The sequence below is a fragment of the Octodon degus genome, unplaced genomic scaffold (genome assembly GCF_000260255.1).
Source record: "Octodon degus isolate 3935 unplaced genomic scaffold, OctDeg1.0 scaffold00008, whole genome shotgun sequence".
Classification (NCBI taxonomy): Eukaryota; Metazoa; Chordata; class Mammalia; order Rodentia; family Octodontidae; genus Octodon; species Octodon degus.
The window spans coordinates 15909913-15921204 of record NW_004524584.1 but is presented as its reverse complement, the minus strand read 5'-3'; the positions used below and the strand labels follow the sequence as shown (position 1 = coordinate 15921204).

At 50.8% G+C, this 11292-nt stretch overlaps 1 protein-coding gene across 1 annotated transcript; it reads left to right on the top strand.

Annotated features, from left to right (window-relative positions):
- The first annotated feature begins 3173 nt into the window (after window positions 1-3173).
- Cish (cytokine inducible SH2 containing protein) lies at window positions 3174-10432 on the top strand. Its single transcript, XM_004625138.2, has 3 exons — window positions 3174-3459; window positions 6490-6710; window positions 6931-10432. The coding sequence occupies exons 1-3, from the start codon at window positions 3440-3442 to the stop codon at window positions 7461-7463; spliced, it is 774 nt and encodes a 257-aa protein (XP_004625195.1). The 5' UTR covers window positions 3174-3439; the 3' UTR covers window positions 7464-10432.
- Window positions 10433-11292: the final 860 nt, after the last annotated feature.

The following is an 11292-nucleotide window of genomic DNA, read 5'->3' as shown; positions in this document are numbered from 1 at the left end:
GCCCGCCCTACACCCCTCAGCTGGCCGTGCCGTGAACGCACACATGCACAGCAACTTTTTCCATCCCACCCCAGAAATGAATCACTGTGACATTTCATGATTGAGCTAGAGTGACAGAAATAAAAACAAAATATTTCCGCCCTCCAATTCTCCAATGAAGCTTTCATTCTTCCCATTGCCATCTATTTTTTATCCATCTCCCTATCAGAAGTTGTCACATGGCTCCAAAGAACAGCTCCAGTCTGCAGGCACTCTGGTGCTCCAGCATCGGCACTGTCAGTGGGCAGGATAAAGGCCGGGCAGTGTGGCAAGGAACGGGGGTGTGCTGCTGGCCTTCCCAGGAGACTGGAGCCTCTTCCCTGTCCTTTAGTGACAATTCAAGGATCAGTGGAAAGTGGCAGTTCACTGTAATGGGGCCCTACAGATGTGCAAGAATCTGCCCCTGTGAAGGTGGGTGCGCCTCGCCTCACTGTCCCTCAGGGTCCTAGAACCAGGATGGACCTGGATAGTGAGGCGAGAAGAGTTGCGGCCCAGATATGTCCTGCTGGAGACTTCCGGCCCCAGTGCCTGGTGGAATCGCAGCTTTTTTTTTTTTTTTTTTTTTTCTTGTGGGACCAGTGATTGAACTCAGGCCCTTGCTCTTGCCAGACAAATGCTTATTCTACTGAGCCCTCTCCCCGGCTCCAGGCAGCCTGAAGGATCCTTGCCTGCCAAAAACAAGCATCCTGCCTTCCGCTCTTATACAGGCTGCACCAGGCCCCAAGGAAACAATCATGGGAAGAAAGTAAATGTGTATAAACCACACTGTCAATAAGCAGCACCCAGACCTTCAAAAATTAAAAAAAAAAAAAAAGAAAAAGAGATTAGTGTACAATGTAATCATTCTATGTCTGTTTCCTCATTTGTATGATGGGATAACTCTGATAGTTATGTCTGTACAAGAGGCTGTAAATTGCTGGGTTTCTGGCACATAGTAAATGTCAGGGAGAATAAACACAGTGAGCTGAAAGAATATGGTCTTAGGGGTAAAGATCTTAGGATTTGGTTCCATAAAAGACCCAGGTTCAAAGCTAGAGCTCTGGGGCCAGAGAGATAGCTCAGTAGATTAAGTGCTTGCCTGGCAAGTGAGAGGGCCTGAGTTCAATCCCCGGTTCCAAAAATAAAATAAAATTATAAAATAAAATTTAAAAAACAAAGTTAGAGCTCTGAGGGCTTAGCAGACTAAGTAGCAAGGACCACCATTTGGTCCCCTTGCCATGCCGGCCCCGCCCTCAGGCATCCTGAGCTGGCCACCAAGACCAGGCATGGTGATGCATGCCTGTAACCCCAGTGCTAGCGAGGCTGAAAACAGGAGGATCACTACAGTTCTGACCTGAGAGGTAGTGAGACCCTGTACCAAGAACACATAAAAATAAAAATAAAGCTAGAGCTCTGGGAGTTGGGGATGTGGTGGCTCTGTGGTGAGAGTGTCACAGCAGCATATACAACACCCACAGCTTTTTTAAAAAAAAAAAATTGTACCTCTGTTACATGGTATCAGTGAAACTACTTCATCTTCCTAGTAATGGCACAGTAGCTATTCCTCACTGGAGAGATAGAAGCCCACTCAGGACCCCACAGTAGGCTCTCCAAGGTACCCTAGTCCTTCAAGAAGGTGATGAGGTATCCCTCCTGTCCTACTCCTATCCCAAGAAACTGTCCTCTCTGGCCTATTTAGGAGGAGCTGGCAGAACTACTGAAGTCTGGCTTCTCTTCAGAAGAGTCACAGACAATAAGTCTCCTGGAGTCATTCCTCATATTAACCATTTAGTTTTTTTCCTGTTACACAGGTCTTCATTTTCAGAGCTCCTTGTCCTCTGCTCTATCCTGGTTAGGGCACCTCGGGGCTTGTCTACCCTAAGTAAAGCCCTGGCTGTTATTCAGGCCTCCTATACACTCTACTTCCTGGATTTTTTCTGAGAATTCTGGGGGCACACACTAGGCAATGAAGGGGTAAGGGGGAAGAGGTCCTGGAGGCTTCTAAATCTCATCTCCCCTAGTCCTTCTGGCCCAAAGATTAGGTTAGAAGTTCTCACCCTATGGTCCCTTAACATGTTCCCTGATGAGTCATGAACTAGAAAAGGTGGAAGGGATTAGGACAGACTTCAGAGAAAACTCTGGACCTACCATTTCCCAGCAAGGCATTTCACTCCCTGGGACTCTACATGTTTGTAGAATGGGAGCAATGCCATTTTTTGAGAATCAAATATAGCATAGATGGGAGCAGTGTCACCCACCTCTATCCTATCTCCCAAATTATAGGTCTTTCTTTCAACATTTTCTGTGGGCTCACCAATTAAGAGAATAAATTATTCGGACGCTGCCTGTCCCTATTTACCTCAAGTCACTTTCCTGATTAATTGGGCTGGCAGCCTAATTCAAAAGGTTGGGTGTGCCTTCTCTCTCTCTCTTTTTTTTTTTTTTTTTTTTTTTTTTTTTTTTTTTTCCAGAACTGGGGATTGAACTCAGGCCCTTGTGCTTGCCAGGCAAGCACTTATTCTATTGAGCCATCTTCCCAGCCCTCTCTTCTCTTTCAAAACAACAAAATTCTTGCGTGGATCCTTTCGTGGTGGCTGCAGAACCCGTTGACCTGCTCTTTTCTGGGAGCGGCCTCTGCCTTCTGCTTCCCTCCACCATCCTCCTCTTCCACCTACTCCTCTTCCACCTCCTCCTCCGGAATCCACCCCAGCCTCTACAAGCCCACACAGTCCTGGGGTCCAGGCGAGGACCATTAGCGTTTATAAACCGGACAGACCTCCTGAGAAAAGCTAGCAAGAAGGGACAAGCCCTGGACACCGCCTATGCATGGCAACAGTTCCAGAAGAGATGAGAAGGCCCATCCCCAATAAGGCGGAATACCGAAGACAATCAGGGATGGGGTGCAGAAGCCTCGGACCCCTCCCCGGCCTTCTACACTCGGGTCTTCCCGGGTTGGGCTCTTAGTCCTGCCCTGATGGCGCGTAGTCCTGGGTCCACGCGCTGCCATTGGCCCTCCCGCCACTAGGCTCCACCTCCATTCCTGCGATTGGTCGGCTCAAGGAGCCCCGCCCCGTTTTCCTGGAAAGTTCTTGGAAATGTGTCAAAGGTGTTTCCTTTCACTGCCCCAGACCGAGTTGCCGGGCAGACGCCCCCAGCACTATGCGCCCTCCTCTGCTCCGCCAAACGGCCTGCAGTTCTAGGAAGACCTGGCTTCCGGGAAGGGCTGGGACGGGGCGGGCGGAAGATTAGCGGCGACTCGCCCCGCCCCACCGGCCCGCCCCCCTCCCTGGCCCTCTGCACCTCTCCTCTCAGTCCCCGCCCGCCGCAGTGCGCCCCAGGACCCTGATCTGCTTGCTCTGCGCCCATTGCTCACTCTGCCGCGGTACCGCCAAGCCCTCGAGAGCCGCCGCTGCGTCGGGACATGGTCCTCTGCGTCCACGGGTAAGCGCAGCGCTCCGGGCGCACGCGGGAGGACAGGCCGCGTGCCAGCTGCCAGGCTTCAGGAGGGCTGGGCGGGCTGGAGGTGACGGAGGACGTAAAGACCTCCAGGGCGCGGCACTCTGTGGGCTTGGGACAGCCCCTCACAGACACACTGTGGGTAGGAAAACGAGGAACTCGCCAGCAAGGGAAGAAATGTAGGGTGGGATCCCCCTTGGTTGACACTATAGGAGATGGATGCCTGTGGAATGATGTCCCCCAGGACCCAGAGCCTCTCCCAAGCCTGCTGACTGTCCTAACTACTAGTGACCTTGGGTCAGCCTCTGCTCTTTTCTGTCCGAATGCCCATTCCCCTGCCACAGCTAGCAGTCAGGCACCTCCTGAGAGGCCAGCCTAAGATCCTTGCCTCTCCCCAGCTCTTGGGAGCAAATAGCCTCACCCCTCTTCTCAGCCCAAAGTGATAGAGACTTCCACCGACTTCCTCCTCCGCTCCCCAGAGGATCTGGAGGACAGCGTAAATGGGAGTGCTGATCGCTCAGAGCCTTGGCTTCAGTGGAACCTCCTTACACACCTGCACTCCTTGGGCTTCAATATATCCCTCTCTGACAAAGTCTGATGCTCTGCTTCGCTAAGGGATGTATGGACTTGATACCCAGTCAATTAAATTCAGATGTGTCTGACATACAGACGGATATCCAGAACACCTGGACCCATCCCTTCCCCAAAATGTTGCTTTTAAAAGTCATAGATAAGCCAAGTTTGGCCCATGTTGTACCCACATTAAAACTTTGCTGTATAAATTATCCCTGATGAATGGTCTCAGTGGCAGCCCATAGGACCCTTCCTGTCCCTCATGAGCTATTTCTATTCTTCACTACACCTTTCCTACTCATAAAAAGTCATACTCTCCACTGATCTGAAGCTCTAAGTGGGCATCCCATACCCAGGAAAAGCTGGGTGGCCCAGTGGCAGCTATTATCACAACTAGCACAGGCACAGTGCCAAGTGAGGGAGAGTGGAAGATGGGGCCAGACTAAAGTGCCCCTTGCTCTACCTAGTCCTTGGATCAGGGAAGAGGATGTGGAAGTGCTGGAAAGATTACTTCTCCCTATTGTCTCCAACATGTTCCTTCCTCTTCTGAATTTCCTTCCCCATTACCTACTGCCTCAGGTGACCCCTAATCCCACAGCCTCTTTCACATGTCCCTAGTTGAGGGCCCCAACGCCCTCAGGACCAGTATTTGAGGAGCAAGATCTTTAACAGCCCCTTGAACACATATGCATGCATGCACACGCACACACACACACACACACACACACACACACCCATGGTCCCAGAACAGCTGGTACCAGCCTAGAGTTGAGGGCAGAGATTCCCAGCCTTCTGCTGAATACCCCACCCCTGGCTGAGTTCACACCCCTGGCATGTGTCCTCAGGCAGGACTCACTGGATGGGCTCCAAGGCAGGAACACATGTACACTGGCTCCCACCCTACCATAATGACACAGCCTTGGACACACCCCTGCCCAGATATGCAGTCACTCCAGCCTTTGGAGACCAGTGCAGCCTTTCCACATCCAGATACACATCAGCCCCGGGGCTCCCATACCCACACAAAGGGAGCTGCCGAGGTTCTGCCAAGCAGTTGGTCTCATCCGCAGAAGTTCTGGCCTAACCAGCTAGCTACCCACATGCTCCCAGAAGGTGTGTGAACCAAGATCTGGACCCCAGAAGGCAGGTCACCTCAAAATTCTGCCTCCAGCTCCCCAGGCAGGATTCCAGAGTGACCACAGTATAAACAGGGTATATGTGGAAAAGTACTTTGCAACCATAGTGTGTCAGAGTAGTATGTTTCCGTCTCGTGAGTGATCCTAGGGCCATGACCTCCTAAGGGTCAGTTAGATTGTCAGGTCCAGCTTCTTTGCCTGCTGTCTGCTCCTGCCCATGTCTTCTTGCCTCACAAGCAGTATCTGGCACTGTATGTTTAGGTTGCCATTTCTGCCTACAGTGCTATCCCTTGACTTCTGTATCAGCTCAGCAGCAGGCAGAACTTGACTTCCAAATGACCCTGTGCTTTTATGGCTTGGGTTATAATTATAATGAGTGCCACTTTCCCCAGCCAGTGTGGGCAGAACTCCTGATTTTATTCTCTCATGGTGCTAAGGCCCAGCAAGAACTAGACCAAAAACTGAGGCCTGGGGTTAAATTCTGTCAAGAGTGAGGAAGGACCAGCTGTCTGTTCCTCAGGAAGCTGGCCAGTCCCTGCCAAAGCCCAGGATCACCAAGCTGCGTGGGCTTCCCCAAGAGGAAGCTGCTGAGCAGCTTTTGGCCAGCTCAGTTGCTAACTCCAATCATTTAAGGATGCAATGTTGCCAAACCCCTCAGTGCAGACTCCTCACTGGTGAAAGGAGAACTGATCACTGGAGAGGGGCAAGCTATACAGAAGACAGTAGAGCCTTAATAGGACTACCTTGCCAAGTTAGTTAGTTGAGTACTCTGCCCTTTGATGGGAGCTCATGTTTGTGGGAAGTGAGACTTTCCCAGGTCTTCAGAAGCAACTGTCTACTCCTTACTCTGAGCTGGGAGAAAAAGGAGCAAGGATGGGAGCCCAACTTGTGTGAGTAGGGAGTTGTTTCAGCTTTGAAGTCCTAGCCAGTATAGACCTAGGTCCTACTGACTGATGTAACCTATCTGGGAGTGGGAAAGCAGCTGGCAACCTCAGGCTTCCTATAGTAATCTTGGGGCCTCCCTAGTGGATCCCACACATGTCCCTCCTATGACTCAGTCAGGACCAGGGTCATCTGGTTAGCCTATATCAGCCAGAAGAGCACAAATGTAGGGCAAGTTTGCAGTGGTTTCTATCATTGTGGTGAAGATACTAGAAATGCTTACAAGAAGGATCTGGTTGGGATAGATCCAAAAAGAAAAGAAGAGATTACTTAGCCTTTAATAAATGGAAACAATCAAGGAGGTTTCTCTAGAAATGGGGTAAGCAATGGAGCCTCTGCTCATTGCCAGTCCTCCCCCTTTCAGATCTAGTCCTTTGCTGGCTGTGGAACAGATTGGGCAGCGGCCACTGTGGGCCCAGAGCCTAGAGCTGTCAGAGCCAACCATGCAGCCTTTGCCTGCTGGGGTCTTCCTGGAAGAGGTAGCAGAAGAGAGCCCTATCCAACCAGAGAGTGAGCCAAAGGTGCTGGACCCTGAAGAGGACCTGCTGTGTATAGCCAAGACTTTCAACTATCTTCGAGAATCTGGTAAGTAAGGGACAGGTCTTATCCTGGGAAATCTGCTGTAGGGAGGTTAGCTTTGTTGAGGGAGACACAGCCCTCACTTTCTGGGAGAATCTGATGAGAAAGGTACAACCCTGTCCTTTGAAGTGTGAAGAGAAAGACACAGCACTGATGTGCCCTGGGTTGGTACCCCTAGATGATTTCCAATGTGACTGGTCCTTTGGCTCTTTCTTCACTTGCCTAGGCTGGTACTGGGGCTCCATTACAGCCAGTGAGGCCCGGCAACACCTGCAGAAGATGCCAGAGGGCACATTCCTAGTACGAGACAGTACCCACCCCAGCTACCTGTTCACACTGTCAGTCAAAACCACCCGTGGCCCCACCAATGTGCGCATCGAGTACGCTGACTCCAGCTTCCGCCTGGATTCCAACTGCTTGTCTAGGCCTCGTATCCTGGCCTTCCCAGATGTAGTCAGCCTTGTGCAGCATTATGTGGCCTCCTGTGCTGCTGATACCCGGAATGACAGCCCTGATCCTGCTCCTGCCCCAGCTCTGCCTATGCCTAAAGAAAATGTGCCTGGTGACCCAGCACAGCCTGCCTCTGCAGCCACTGCTGTACACCTGAAACTGGTGCAGCCCTTTGTGCGCAGGAACAGTACCCGCAGTCTACAGCACCTGTGCCGCCTTGTCATCAACCGTCTGGTGACCAATGTGGACTGCCTGCCACTGCCCCGGCGCATGACTGACTACCTCCGACAGTACCCCTTCCAGCTCTGACTGGGCCTGCTACTTTGCCCAGCATCATGCAGCCACATTCTAGAGGGGACACAGGGTCCTGCTGGACTTCAGCCCTGCTAGCCCTCCTTCAGTCATTATGGTGCCTAACATGCATCTGGTAGCTGGACCAGGAAGAGCTGACAAGAAGGCTTGGGGGTAAAGGGAGGTGTTACATGGTTTATGGCTCCATTGTTGTGAGCCAAGTATCAGCGGATAGGGAGACAGGCAGGACCTTGTCTCACCCTACAAGATAGGCCTAGGCCTTCACTCATCTGCCTGCCCCAGCCTTCTAATTGTGTAGACTTTCCCAGCCCTGGTTTCTCACTCCGTAGGGTGGGGCAGGCCTCCTATCTCCAGCCAGCCTCAGTAGCTAGGAAAAAGGTGGCCAGAGGAACTGAGGTTGACAGTGAAAGCCTTCCTATTGAGGAGTGGGTCAGGCTGGGGGACACAGTTTTACAGTATTTATTTATTTATTCTCATTGGGGTCGATCTCAGATGATCCACCCTACCTGTCTGCCCTGAGCCCTTGGTTGTCCAGAGATAACTCTATACCAACTTTTCTGGTTCTTCCCCATGGAAAGTCCCATCCTGAGATATGTTACTGGGCCCAAGACAGTCCTGGATGTCTTGGCATGGCCCCACCTGCACATGAACGTGTGTACTCTCTTCTGTCCCCATCTTTGTGTTGAGAGGGCGGTTGAATAGACAAGAAAATAGAGCCAGGGTCTCAGGTCCTGACAGAACCTGGAGCTCACCCCTTGCAGGGCTGGGCTGGAGCTGCACAGCAGCGCCCTAAGCCTAGAGAGCTGCGTGTTGTGTCAGGAAGGGACATTGGCTGGAGGGCTACTGCTGCACCCAGGAAGGTGCCTACATGTGAGAGCGGGGGAGAAATACATAGCTGATAAGACTTTATGAAGTAAGTATTGTAACTCAAAAACCAGTTTGGTAGTCTTTTTTTCTTCCACTGATTTTTCTGTAATGATAATAAAATTACACTTTTCATTTATGGAGCCATTAGTGGGCCTCTTTTGAGTTCTGTACACAGTTTGTCCCCTTCGGTTCTGTTATCTTGAGCCTCCATTTCACATGCAGACAAGCCAAGGCCCAGAGACCTTCTGTGTCTGAGCAGTCCCTACAGAGGGATACATTGAGGGGTGGAAAAGTCAAGGAGCAGCTGTTCTCTCTCATTCCCCCTTGTTCAGCCTAAGAAAGTGAGAGACTGGAAGTGAGGCCCATTGGGCTGCTTACGAGGTCACTACAAACTACTGTGGAGTGGGTGGGGAAGGGAGATGGCAGGAGAGCCCAGAGGCTGAACTGTGCAAACAGGAAGTGCCCATTTAGAATGGAGTAGAGACCAGTGGAAGTGTGTTGTGGCCCACTCTGGGGAGCAGTGCTCTTCAGAAGAGGGAGCCAGTAGGCCCAGAACTCAGAGCCGGTCTGGCAGACAAAGTACAGTGAATGCAAAGGCAGCAAGGGATGACTGGGGCCCTGTTTTCTTGATAGAAGGAGCCCTGGGGCAGAAAGTATCAAGGTTCTGGCCTGGAACCTTCAACTCTCACTCAGTCTTACATACCAGAAATGGGTGGAAGAACAAATACAATGAAAATATCTTCTGGTATTTGATGACTTTGGAACACTTAGGCTGCTGAGACTCCGCCGTGTCCTGAAATTTTCTGTACCTTGGCACTGAGATCCTCACAGGAAAGTTTCTTGGAACCTTGTTCATAGCCTTCAGCCCTTATTTTCTAAACAATTCTTATATTCTGTCTTGTTAGCCCTTGGACCATTGGAAGTTACAGATTAGAAGAGGCACATGTGCTGATAGTTTGAGAGTAGGAAAGACTAAGGAGTGAAGTGTTGATGGGGAGGAGGCAGAAAAAAAGATAATAAGAACTGTGAGGGCAGGAGCACAGAAATGATTACCACAAAGAATACGAAACCATTGGATAAGAGTGAGCAGGAGATGGGCAAGGGAGGCAGGGCTCTATTACTGCAAGGATGCCCTTGCTCAGAGGTCCAGCCTGGCCCCTCTGCTGTTGTTGGTTATAGCTTGTACCCTTGGTTGGCCCAACAGTGCCCTTGCTCCAGGATATAATGGCCCCTCCCAAAAGTACCACCGTCTCTGAACTCTGCAACCTAGATCTCAGCCCCTTTGTGGCTCCCAAAATGACCCTGAGATCTGAGTCACCTAGCAGGCAGGGAGTGGACATGGAAGGGCCAGAGGCAAGCTATTAGCCCTCAGAGTGCTACAGTGAGACAGAAAGCTGTGAGGCATAAGGAAGTACAGCAAGCCTCACCATCCACAGGGGGACAGCTCCAGGAGCTTGTTAGGTACAAGAACAGGGAGAGGAGTTTGCTCTTCATGTATCACTCACCACATAGAGAGGAGTGCAAATGCTACCAGCACTCTGTAGAGGAAGAAACTGAAGCTCAGTGGGGCAAGGGGTTGGCCATGGCAGCCTTGACACCATCCAGCCCTAGACAGAAATGAGGTGGGAGCACCGACAGCTTCCAGGCAAATTGCTCTTGGATTCTGTCCCCTGTCCCCACTGCCTACTGGGCTTTGGAGCCACTGGCCTGACAAAGCAGGTTACTGTCCTCTTCACCTCTACCTTAGCTCAAGCCAAGTCCTGCTCTTTCCTAGGAACCAGCTGTCAGCTTCTTTTGATTCCCTAAATTTTTTTGGTTCAGTCTTTTTGTTTGCCTACCAGCAGAGCAAATGATACCGGTCTTGAACAAAGGGCATAAGATGACAATAAGAGACAATGGAAGACATGACCTAGACCGCAGATCCAAGTCTGACACCCAGCCTAACATACTGAAATCCTGGCCAACACAACTAGCTAATAAAAGGAGTGCACCCAGCTGGCACCAGCTGGAGAAAAAGGAGCAAGCCACCAGGGGAGTGCCCCTCACTCCCTAGCTTGTGTGGAGGTGCACAAGCTCCTCCGACACTACCTGGGCCAGGCTCTATCTCAGCCTTGGGGGGCATAGCAGGGAAGCAGACAGACACAAATGTGCACATAGGACAAGTTTTAACAGTGTAAAGAAAGCAAAGCAGGGGTAGGGTAGAGAGTGACTTTAGGTATGCAGACACACCTGCAGCCGAGAGGGCCAGTGAAAGTGCTGGGCAGGATGGCAGTGAACCTAGAGACTTGAGCAAAGAGCAGGAACTGGCCATAAAGGCAACTTGGAAAAAAGATACTGCAAAGGGAAGGAACTCAGGCAGCTGAATGGCTCTGAGACAGAAGCAAACCTGGAGTACAGAGAACTGTGGGAAGGGCAAGAAGGGACACTGGCATTATCCTAGCATGGTGGATCCCTTTTCAGAGACTGGTGGGGGTCCTGCTTCTGGAATCACTCCTAAGGGATGAACCCAACAGCTTTGGGGGATAGCTGGAGGAAGGAGGTCAGAAAAAAAGGTTGTGAGATAGGGGATTAGATGGGGTGGGTATGGTGAGAAGCAGAAGGAGAAAAGGGTGGCTACTCATGCCCCACTGAGTTCTCACCACAGGCCTGAACACCAGCAAGGATTGTCTTTTTTTTTTTTAAAGCACACAGTACCATGTCTTTATTGGGGATTAGACACATGTGAGAAACAGCTACATATAATCTTTAAACCAAGGCAAAATGTGTCTTAATTTCAGAGCTTTATTTTATTGCACTAAAGGAACAGTAGTTTTCTCTCTCATTTAGTTGTTTTTTTTTTTTTTATTTTATTTATTTATTTATTTGTGTGTGTGGCCAGCTCAGCCCACCAGGGGGGCGGGGCTGGCTGGCATGTGGTGCTGGGGGATTGAACCGTGGTCCCTGTGCTTTGCTAAGCTTG

Excerpts from the sequence above, each read along its gene's own strand:
- Cish (XM_004625138.2), top strand. The coding sequence starts at position 3,440 with ATGGTCCTCTGCGTCCACGG. Across the intron at positions 3,460-6,489 it reads ATGGTCCTCTGCGTCCACGG|ATCTAGTCCTTTGCTGGCTG; the intron begins GTAAGCGCAGCG and ends TCCCCCTTTCAG. Across the intron at positions 6,711-6,930 it reads CAACTATCTTCGAGAATCTG|GCTGGTACTGGGGCTCCATT; the intron begins GTAAGTAAGGGA and ends TCACTTGCCTAG.